Source organism: Uranotaenia lowii, chromosome 1, assembly GCF_029784155.1.
Source record: "Uranotaenia lowii strain MFRU-FL chromosome 1, ASM2978415v1, whole genome shotgun sequence".
NCBI lineage: Eukaryota > Metazoa > Arthropoda > Insecta > Diptera > Culicidae > Uranotaenia > Uranotaenia lowii.
Genome location: NC_073691.1, coordinates 141650561 through 141662256, shown reverse-complemented (window position 1 = coordinate 141662256; position 11696 = coordinate 141650561). Strand labels below are relative to the sequence as shown.

The 11696-nt window shown below is 38.7% G+C and overlaps 1 protein-coding gene across 1 annotated transcript; it reads right to left on the bottom strand.

Annotated features, from left to right (window-relative positions):
• Positions 1-1233: 1233 nt before the first annotated feature.
• LOC129737990 (alpha-amylase A-like) lies at positions 1234-2739 on the bottom strand. The gene has a single exon (XM_055729164.1). It carries the CDS (start codon positions 2728-2730, stop codon positions 1234-1236), a length of 1497 nt encoding a protein of 498 aa, XP_055585139.1. The 5' UTR covers positions 2731-2739.
• Between the last annotated feature and the right edge of the window lie 8957 nt (positions 2740-11696).

The window sequence follows — 11696 nt, the reverse complement described above, 5'->3', positions numbered from 1 at the left end:
AATATGCAGTATTGCGCTGAATCACCTACATCAAAATGTGTGGCAGATCTGGGATGAGGAGCCAATCAGGTTCAGCAACTATGTTTCATTGATTGGGACAGCTCAAGGAATCAATTGGATCCAGAAGGGAGCTGATCCAGTAATGGGCGATGGAATCGAAAAGTTATTCTTTCTCTCCTTCACAAAACCCCGTAAGATCTGTCAAAAGTTGGGTGAAATTTTAGCTGCATCCCACTTGCACTAATGGAAAACCATCACCCAAATTCGGCAGCGCTTCCATCGCCTATTGGAAACATTCTTTCCCTTTACATGTCAATAACCATTTTACATGTATTCAACTAAAATCATTTTTTTAAATAAATTTGAGTGACGATGTTATTTTTAGCTTTGAATTTTTTAGCTTTTGATATAGCTCAGTTGGCAAGTTAGTTGCTTCCTGAGCCAAAATCCGTGAGTTCGAGCCCAAGAGTAAACATCGATCATAGTTGTACCGGATATGTTTTTCAATGACTGTCCGCCAACTGCATCGTTGATATAAGTCGCGAATGGCATAAAGATGTTAATTTGAATTGAGATCAAAGATGGAAATCATAGAACATTCTTATCCTCCGCATTAATTTAAACTTGACAAGACGGTCAATACAGCGTTTCCTCTAAGTGAACATGGTCTATCAGAAAGTAAAACCACAGAGAACAGACGTACAAGCTAGCCCACGAAACTTGTGTAAAACACCCTTTTTAAACTAATTTCTGTTTTTTGGCTACGATTACGCCTTTTCGTAAACTGGGCACTTTAAAGTTGATTTGTAACTCTTGAACGGCGCAATAGATGGCACTGTTTGCAGTCAGTTTCTAACGTATTTTTTGGTGATAGCATTTGAAATTTTACACACTTTTTTGACGGTTTTTTGTTCGAGCTTGTACGTCTGTTTTCTGTGGTAAAACATAAAATAAGCCATTGGTTCACTTTTTATGAAGGAAAATCTAAAGTTTTATTCAGTTTTAGGACAAACAAACCCTTCTTGTAAATACATACATACTTTCTACATTCAGGGATTAAGCTTGTAGGTACTAGATGAAGCATTCTTTATACAGTTACAGGTGACAATACAGGTATTGGAAGTTTTTAAGAGATTGAGTGAATGCGATCTACATTTGGTTGACGACAAATAAATGGAAGAAGTGTCATCTTTATAATAACTCACGGTGTACACATTTTAACACGTATTTCTTTTATATAACTTTCGAATTTACATGAATAGCCAACGCTCCGTATCCTCCTCTAGCTGCCACATAAATACGTGCTAAGCCATTGGCATCAACCTGTACCGAATATCCGGTACAAGAACCGTTCAGCACGCTCCCGGAAATCACGTCACAGTAGGTGCCTTCGGAGAGACAGGTTTGCATCGTAAGATCCAGATCGGTATCCTCCAAATTGAACGCTACGAAACCTCGATTTCCTCGACAAAAGGCCACCTGATATGCTCCGTTGTCGACCCAGAGCGAGATCGACGTATCAGCAACTGCGTTACGGAAACCCACCATGTTAGCGATCGGTGTCCATCGGTGTTCGCAAATCCAACCGTTTCCACAAAAGCCTTCCTCGGAAATTGTCGGTGAAACTGTATTCCCACTGGCGTCCGATGGTGGACCTTGATCGATGTTGTTAAATTCAAAAGAACTCATCACCTGAGGTAGTCCATAGGGATGAGCTAACATGAATACGTTGGCCAGAATGTAAGATTTGGACTCTCTATGAGTCAGAATATGGCTCCTTGGTGACGATGGAATGCGTTGATTAATATGGTTATCTATGAACACCACCGATCGTTCGGAAGGTAAAAATCCCCAAAATGGTCCCCAGTTTTGTAAGAGCGTAAGTGGTTGCTGCCCACTGAAGAATGATCCAATTTTTTGAGAATAGAGATACTCGCTAACTGTTCCTAATGGAGAGTATTCGTACTTTGAAATACTCTCATATTCAATTGTGTCGTCTACTAGTTGAGAAATGAACGCTCGAGAACCTGGAGGAAAGCCATGAAACTCGGAAAGGTTCAACAACCGGCTGTATAAATTTTGCAAATCTGCCGGCCACATGTACTTTGCCGCATCTATACGGAATCCAGCCACTCCGTAAGAAATGAACTTATTGAGGAGGTTAACAATTCTATCACGTACCCACTCAGAGTTAAGGTTTAAATCGGGAGAACCGTTAAGTCGACAGTTCCGAATCTCCAGGGGGTTGCTATCACTAGTAACTTCACAATTCGGATTGAACTCGCTTGCAGTGTACGGCACTGCCGGGTAATACATCAGGCTCACGTTGCCCAAAGATCCACCTACGCCTCCATAATCGGTCATCCCGGCCATGTGATTCAACACCACGTCCACGTAGACCCGGACCCCTATAATATTGCACCGGGACACCATATCCATGAACTCATCTTCCGTTCCGGAGCGGGAGTTCAGATAGTGAGATATTGGCTGGTATCGCTCCCACCAGGGTCTTCGAGGGTTCAGCACCAAAGCGTTCTCGGTCGGTGGAGACACCAGAACCCCTCCGAAGCCTTTCACCGACAAAAATTGTTCGCATTCAACAGCGACATCCCTCCACTTCCACTCGAACAAATTCACTACACCGGATCTTCCGGTCCAGTGATGCAGATTGAACTGGCCGCTGACCACACCTGCCGATATGGCTACTAAAATTGCTCCAAAAATTTGCATTTCTACCGACTCGCTACCACACAATGAATGACTTTAGTGACCGTACTCATCACCAGCATGCGTATTTAAATTATCGACTAGTGACTGACAAGTTAATAGCCGTTATCTGTGGCGTGAGATTGCTCTGAATCACTCTTTATCATTCAACGGTTGCCCAATATTGCTAGATTCATGAGAAATAAATATTACGCACGCTGATGAGAGCTGAAATTTTTTCACCTTCTATTCTTTTCGGGGCGTATTTTTAGAAAGATAGAAAACAAATTTTGAACAAATTTTTTATACTATCGATATTTTTTAAAATTATATTGTGTGGTATTGTGTATTGTGTGGTAAAACTGAGCCGTTTTCCTAAAACCGGTATTCGGTATTTCATTTTCGTCAAAACCAGTAAAACCTGTTTTGTTGATTTAATCTAAAACCAACAAAAAATGAAAGACGAGGATGTGTTCAAGTCAAAATATACACATTTCTTCAACTCAAATAGGTGTTTGAGTAGTTCCTATTCTTAAAACTAATAAAATGCGTTATTTTAAAGGAATTAATAAATTATATTATGTTTCTTCAACACATACCGTCAGCTTACACTCGAATTTGGGGAACTTGTATTCAGAAAAGACTGCTACACTCGTAATTTAGCCTATATGCCAATCGTGAGTAACCAATATTACAGCATCATTGGCATAAGAACAGAACGCGACCGGGGATGATTCGATTTGCGACCGCCGGCATTAACCTCCCAGCGCAACCGCATTGCGTATGACTGAAAGAAACAAAATAAATACGTTTTCACGTCCTTTTCTGTTTCCTTTATAAAGTACTACCTTTTTTGTGATTGATCGGTGGCAGAAAGCCTATGACAAATATCCCTCGTCCTCCATCTGCTCAGATAATACACTGGTTAAGATGTCGGATTGGCAAGACAATATAAAAATGGTGTTGTGAGTTCGATTCTCGCTTCCCTACGGCACTGCGGTTTTTTTTAATTTCCTTGTTTCTGGGATAAATTACCCAATAGGAAGAAAATCCCGAGTCTTTTTAGTAAGTTTCAAACATATCATCTTTGGCATGGTACGCTTTTCAGTGCATTTTTGGCACAGATTTGCTAAATTGGATTTGGCATTGGATTTTTGCAACCTTTTCTATGCGTGTAGAAAGTCGGTTAAATTAAGGGAGCAATAACGCAAATATTTATTGAACTTGCGATGAAAAATATTTTCAAAATCTTTTAAAAGCATTGTCTGAGAGTCAGTGTCCGGCACAAAAACGCTAATCCGCTAATCGCTAATTAGTCCGCTAACTTTCGGTTAGCGAATTTATTTTCTCGCCAAATATTTCTTCAGCTAGCAGATAAGAAAGTTCCGCTAATTTTTAGTTCCGCTAACTGAAAAACGCTACATCTTTAAAGTGTTAATTTGGCCTTAGACTTATAGATCATAAATTCAGCCTCATTCAAATTTAAAATTTTGAATCCAATCAGGTATTCAAATTATCGTTAAAGATTGATTTCGAAAGCTATTCGATCTCGATTTTGACTGCAATCATACACAGCAATTTTTTTTTTGCTGAAAACCAGCAAAATTTTGCTGGTTTTTGTCCCGCTGACTTTCCAGCAAAATTTCCAGCAATTTGAATCGCTAGAAAAATCAGCAAACATTAATGCTGGATTCCAGCAATTCAAATTGCTGGAAATCAGCAATCCAGATTGCTGGAAACCAGCTATTTTTTTTTTCAAAACATTCAGTTGTATTTGGAATCAAATTTATATTTCAATTCGAATATTGAATACTGGCTGTGCCTATGATGAGCAATAAATAAGAATTATTTCTTGTTGGTATTTATTTCCAAAACTATATATTTTATTTTTATTATATCAGCACCTGCTCTGCTCTGGGGCGGCAGCTTTGTGCCAAAGTGTTGACCACCTGAAATAGAGTTTGGATTAGTATCTTTCATGAAATATCTACCTATCCAATAAAAACTCACCCTTGACTTGATGTCTGAAAACCATGGTTGCTACAATATAGAGGAAAATAAGAATAATTGATTAATCTATTCAAAGTTTGTGACATAAATTCTCACCATTTCAGCGTACGAAAACAAACAAACTCCAATTTGACAACTCGATTGCTGATTCTCCAGCAAACTAGATCAATTGCTGGAAAGTCCAGCAATTTGAAACCCGATTGCTGGGTTTTCAGCAAAAATGACAAAAACACAACCGAATGCTGAAAAATCCAGCAATCAGAAAACCGATTGCTGGTTTCCAGCAAAAAATTGGATTGCTGATCGTTTCCAGCAATTTTTTTTGCTGGAAATCGAGGCAAAAATTTACTGTGTAGGAATAAGCCTTCTTTGAGTATAAAAGAGATGAAAAAGTTGTGAAAAATTGAAATTTCCAGAACAAAACAAGTCAATGAATCAATCAACGTTTTGAGTTGTATTACTGTCAAAAAAGATGAAAAATTATTTCGGACAAAACAAAACTTAAAGAGAATCTTTGCATAAACTGATGTAAAAAAAAAGATAATCGGGTGAATATTCTGAAAAATGTGATTCAAAAGCTTTTTCTTTTATTTTCCACCAAATACGCTAACTTATATTAAAATAAACTGACGCAACTGATATGGCCAGAAATATTACAAAACAAGTTCGAAAACTGCTCCTATTGATATCTTTAACAATTTTTCAAGTCAATATTATAATTAAAGATGGCTGCAAAATTTGTGTTTTGCTAATCTATTTCAAAACTTTGTACTATCGATTAGCGATTAGCGCTTACCTATAGATCGATAAATTTTACGCAACATTTAGCGGTTTTGATTAGCGATCGCTAACTTTAACCGAGTTAGCTATCTAATTAGCGCCGCTAACTTTTCAGTTAGCGATGCCGAACACTGCTAAGAGTTCGTCTTCAACTGTTAGTGGAATGGGACGTACTTCAACGCGCTCGAAACCAGAATATTTAATGAAAAAAAGTTCCAGAATAGAAATGCTATTGTTTCTCTTCTAATGAAAAAAGTTAAACAAGTGTGTTTTCGGTGGGATGAGTTCTTCACCCGGAAGACATCCGGATAGGACCATTTCGGAATGGTCTATATGGCAGATTGCTCGAAAACTTTTAACTTACACCCAAAATAATCTGCACGTCGTGGGTATGTGAAAAACTACATAATTTTTATCCAATTGATTTTCACGTAGATCCTACGAGATCAATATGTAAACACGTCCCTATAAGAATTCGTGTTTCGTGGGCCTATTACCTACAATTTACGTGAATTTTTAGTTAATTCAACTCACTGTGCTTATGAAAGCTACGAAGAGTGTTTTTAGAATCGTAGTGAAATGTAGGTCAATTTGTATTTTGGTTTATGTTTATAATGAAAATATAACAAAATTTCATTTAGAACTAACTTTATTTTCACAATATTTTTCGCTTACACTTCACTTTTACCACAATAAAACACTTCAATTCCAGCAGTTCCAGCAACGCAGGACGGTTTGTGGATCGCTGAAAAAAAAATGGAAAAGTATTCAGTAATGAAAAATAAATGATCTAATTAAAACATAATTTTACCTTGTCCGTTGTTGTCTACATGGTGTCCTGTGTTCCGTGTTCCGGGAAGTCGTACCAAAAAACAGTAATCGGCACCAGTTTCGGAAGGGCACATGCATCCAGATCCATCCCTTGTCATCAAAATATGGAAACAAAAATCAATTTATTATTATTCAGAATCATCAAAAAGTCAAAGACACTTACCAAAAAGACAAAGCTAAATCTAATTATGCTTGTCAATGCAGTTTCTCTTCCGGGGACACACCAACTGGCTGACAATTCTTTTTCTAATCAGAATTAACAACCACACGCTTAAGACAATTGCATAAAACGGGTTTAGATCATCCACTTGGAATTTACGTGAAAATCATGTGTAAGTTATGTGAAAGTAAAATAGCTTTTACCAGGGCATCCTTGATACTCTGTGGTTACTACAAAATTCACGTAGAATCGATATGATGCATCAAAATCTCAATTTATGTGAAAAATCCCGTAGAAAAAATTTAAAAATTATTTTGGGTGTACGCTCATCGATGGCACTCCAATCGAAATTGATCGTTATCCTGAGCTCAATAGCCGAAAGATCGTAATTCGATGCACTCCTATCTCAACCTCCCCGTGGTGCCTGCTGGGATGCGAGTATAACCCAAGCGAAGATCGGGTACCCAAACCCGGTGGATGCTTTGGTCGCATGCAGACTGAGAAGGTGGCCGCATGCGTCAGTTCCCCAGGTCAGGGCGGCTCGAACTGTCTCGCAGCGAGCGGTTGAACTTAGAAAATGCGGCTCCTGCCAGCAAAGTTCAAGATGGCAGCCCAATCGCGGGATAGGGACCTTAGATTAACAACCTACTACTCCCGATTTATAAAATGGTTACGGAATCCGAAAGAAATTACCGACCTGGAACTTTAGCGATGACTTTTAGCATGAAAACACGGACACGAATTGGAACTTGAAACGTTTTAAACCTTGCCCAACAAGGCAAGCTGGCTCAACTTGCAAGAGAAGCTAGCCGCCTCAAGCTAGAGATATTGGGACTGAGTGAAGTCCGTTGGCATAACCCTGGAGAACACAAGACACAGTCCGGGCAAGTACTGCTTTACCCTGGCATACGAGGAGAACACGCTACTCGGGAACGAGAAGTTGGTTGCGCCAACTGAAGTTGCCGATTTACAGGAGAAGGAGCAGTTTTACAGTCAACTGAACAGCGTGGTTGAGAAAATTCCGAAGGGTGACACTCAAATCCACTTTCAACGCAAAGATTCGCTCCGATAATCAAGACTTTGAGCTCATCATGGGACGCCATGGTCTAGGACAGATGAGCGAAGACGGAGAGCTGTTTGTAGAATTTTGTGGCAACAACAACATGGTGATCTTCCCCCATCGACCAGCACATAAGGTCACTAGGGTATCCCGAGATGGCCGAACAGAAAATAAAATTCACCACATCTGCAATCATCTGCACCACATCATCAAATTCACCACAATTGCACCACATCTGCATCAGCCGAAAATGGAAAAAAGCCTTCTTGATGTCCGCAACAAACGAAGCGCAGACATTGCATCTGATCATCATCTCGTCCTTGGTGAGATACGACTGAGAGTCGAGCGTGTCCAGCAGCGAGAGGAGAAAGCCGGATGTCGATACGACGTCCGCCGATTGGAGAATCCAGAGGTGAAAAGGACATAGGTACGTTGGACAGCTGGAGTCCCGAGCCTCGGAACTGCCGACAGATGGAACAGTCGAAAAACAGTGATGTAGAATCAAGAATACCTTTATCACTACAAGCCTTGGTACTCTCGGTAAAGTTTGTGGAAGAAGAAGTGAAAGGATGAAGATAAAACTTGGAGGATGGTCGATGGTCGGAGTTAGGCTAAAGTCAGAATCGAGCATTCATGTACCGGGTCAGCCAAAGCAGCCGCTCGCCTACGATATGCGGAGCTGGAAAAGGCAGTTAAACGAGCTTGTAGACGAGACAAGAGAGCCTGGTAAAACTCCCTAGCCGAAGAGGGAAAAATAGCCGCCGCCATTAGAGATATCCGATTATTGTATGATATATCTCGCCACCTTATTGGTGCAAGGACTAATGCTAGGATGCCGCTGAAAGACCGAGCAGCTCAGGTGTTGACCATTCGAACAGATCAGCACAGTTAGTCGCACTCGGCGTCAACTCGGAATCGCCTTCACTGGCTGAAAAAGAAGCGGCGATCAAAGACATGAAGTCTAACAAAGCGCCTGGAACCGTTTGCATTCTTACTGAAACGCTGGAAGCCGACCCTGTCTTGTCAGCACAAATGTTCCACCGTCTTTTCGCTGACATTTGGAATACTGCAAAATTCTCGGTCGACTGGATGCAGGGTGTCCTCGTAAAGGTCTCGAAGAAAGGGAGATCTTTTTATCTCAACCCTGTACGTCGGATAATCGGTGCCGGACCCTTAGGTAGGTAGGTTAACGTAAGAAACCGTTCCGAGATAATTAAACTGTTGGCAACTTAATCGATTGATTTGTGAAAGTTTTTTGCTTGGATTTTAATTCCCTCTGTATTATCGCATAATAATTACATCTCTCCGTATATATGTTGCATCTTTATTTCAAACAATCGTTATGTAAAGAGCTAAAAAAGCTTTAGCATTGAAAAACTGAATGGGAATTTAAAAAAATATAAAACAGAGTTCGTTCATATGTTTTCAAATATTTTTGAAAGCGTATGATTTAATCTACCGAGGAAATGATGTGTAGAAATATAGGATAAGGATACACAATAATCACCTTTATGGATAGCCAGTGGATCAGCAATCTTACTAATGAGTCAGCAACCCTTACCTCACAAGCTGCCCGCTGACCGCTTAAACGAAGATGAAAACTGTAAAAATCTCGATTGGGTTCCACCCTCTTTAACGCCGTTTAATTCCAACCGGTCGGATAAATTGTTTCTGGTACAAATCTTAAGCTTGACTACTCATAGGAACATGTCATAGTGAAAGCAAGTTACGAGTTGATAATTACACGTACAAGGTTCTGGCTTACCACACTAACTGGCTGGAAGGAGGAGATTTTTGCTGATCCCCAAGCTTCTGTAGCCATCTTGCTGGCCGACTGGAATCATCCTGGCACGCAGGGGTGTGGAAATCGACTCAGGCGCAGTGAAGCCATCATTAGGACCACCTAACATAATCATCGTTTAATTGAATGTCAAAATTTGTAATCTTCATACGCCCGTTGTCTGGCCCGTCGACAGATAAGGAGCCAAACTGGAATGAGGCGAGCTGTTAAACGAATTCCAAACCACTACTAGAGGTTACTGGCAGGCAGAGAAAATGTAGAAATTGTTGTTTTGTTGAGCGTTTATTGAAAACTTGCAAACTCCCTAATTCCGAATACAGTAATGGGGATTTTTTATTACTGTCAACGGCTTCTTAATGGCTTCTAAAAACTTAATGTCCACAGATAATCCAACCGAAAAATGATTGGTTGTACCAATGTACCAATCATTTTTAAATTTCAAGAACATGCAATTTTCACCCTACTTAGAAAAAGGGGTAAGTTGCAACAAACTCACTTTTAAAAAGTGCCAGGTGTCTAACCAAACAATAAATCAATTCATATCAAAACTTATTTTTGCTCCAAGTTTCGAGGAAAGCTCTTGAAAATCGTTCGAATTCTGTCATTTTAAAATTGAATTTGTATGAAAACATCCACCCCCTCCCCTTCCTTCAAATAAGAGAGTTTCCAACTATTTAAATAACCATTTTCGGTTTTAAAATACATAAATGTAGGTACTCAATTCTACGTATATTAGTCCATAGCTCATGATAGCTAGATTCTTTAGGTATACTACTTCGTTGTTTGTATATGTATCAGTAGGCAAACCAAGGAATAGTTTTAAAAATGTATGGAAAAATAAAATAACATTTTTTTTTTATTAAAACTTCTTATTTTAAAATTCTACAAAAAATATAGCGATGTTCATTAAAGTATTTTCATTGTAATAAGCGCTTTTGCGAATGAAAAACATATTTTGAACTTGTATTTGTCATTGAGTTAAAAAATAGCTTATCGTAAAATTCCTAATTTTTGATGGATTCAAATTAAAGAAGCATTTATCACTAGTTAGAACAAGTCGTATTTTACGCATATTTTACAACTAAATTTGAAAATGTGCTATCCGAACTTTGAAAATTTTGCAAAAATACTGCTAGTTTCGTAATCGTAATTTTGTTCGAAATCCCATACATAAAGGTACTGAATATGTAACACAAACAAACAAATACGAGAGTTTGATTTAATTTAACGGATCACGAAACTAACAATGCAATGCAATTAACGTAAGCAAATTGTCAATTGACAATATAAAAAAAACTATACACTATCACGTGCTATTGATAGATGTACAAACTTAGCAAATATAACCGATTGTTTTCAAGCCGAGTATTATCAGCTGCCGCCGTAAACATGAATCGTAATCTATCGAAGCGACAACCATCGGGTTTGTGTTGACATCACAAATAAATATACTATGGTGAGGGCTGCTACTTTAGACCGCATCGGTCTTTGTTTGGACAATTTAAAATACAATTATTTATACATCTTCCATGACTTTTTTATAGTTTTGGCAGCTAAAACATTTTTTTTTTTTGGAAGTGTTGCATTCAGTCCTGATTAAGCGCTACTAGTTTAATTTTGTATAGAGATTTGATTGATGAATCAAAATTTACAAATAAAAATCATTAAAATTTAATGAAAATCCGAAAATATATACTTAAGTGGTTGAGTAGACTACTTTATTCTTGGATTCTGCTATACATTTAATGAGAAAAAAAAAACTACGACCCAACTTGCAACAGCATTTATATTTTTGATGTTGATAACAAAATGATCATGATATAGTTTCTCACATCGTAAGATAATTTTTTAGAGTTTTTACACTAATAGAAAATTTATAAAATCTAGCAATAGATGTACAATTTTTTACATTTTTCGATGCCGTAAAAAACTTAACCCAGTAAAGGGTGATACGGTCAAAATTTGGTCAATATCAACTTGACGTATTTCTTTCAATTTTGCATTTGCATTTTGAAGGTGTGTGTGCGTAAAATGTTGCTCCTATTTTGATTTTGGAATTCACTCTTCAGTTGTCAAAATGCCGTCCAAAGTAGAAGAGCAGCGTATCAAAATTTTGCTCGCGCATCGCGAAAATCCGAGCTGCTCGCACGCAAAGCTGGCAAAATCGCTAAAAATTGCCAAATCAACCGTTACAAATGTAATTAAAGTATTTGGGGAACGTTTGTCGACAGCCAGGAAGTCTGGATCGGGGGGATATCGAAAACCGGAAGCCACTGAGACGACAAAGAAAGTTGCCGATAGTTTCAAGCTAAACCCTAACCTCTCTCTCCGAGATGCCGCAAATAAGC

Excerpts from the sequence above, each read along its gene's own strand:
- LOC129737990 (XM_055729164.1), bottom strand. The coding sequence starts at position 2,730 with ATGCAAATTTTTGGAGCAATTTTAGTAGCCATATCGGCAGGTGTGGTC.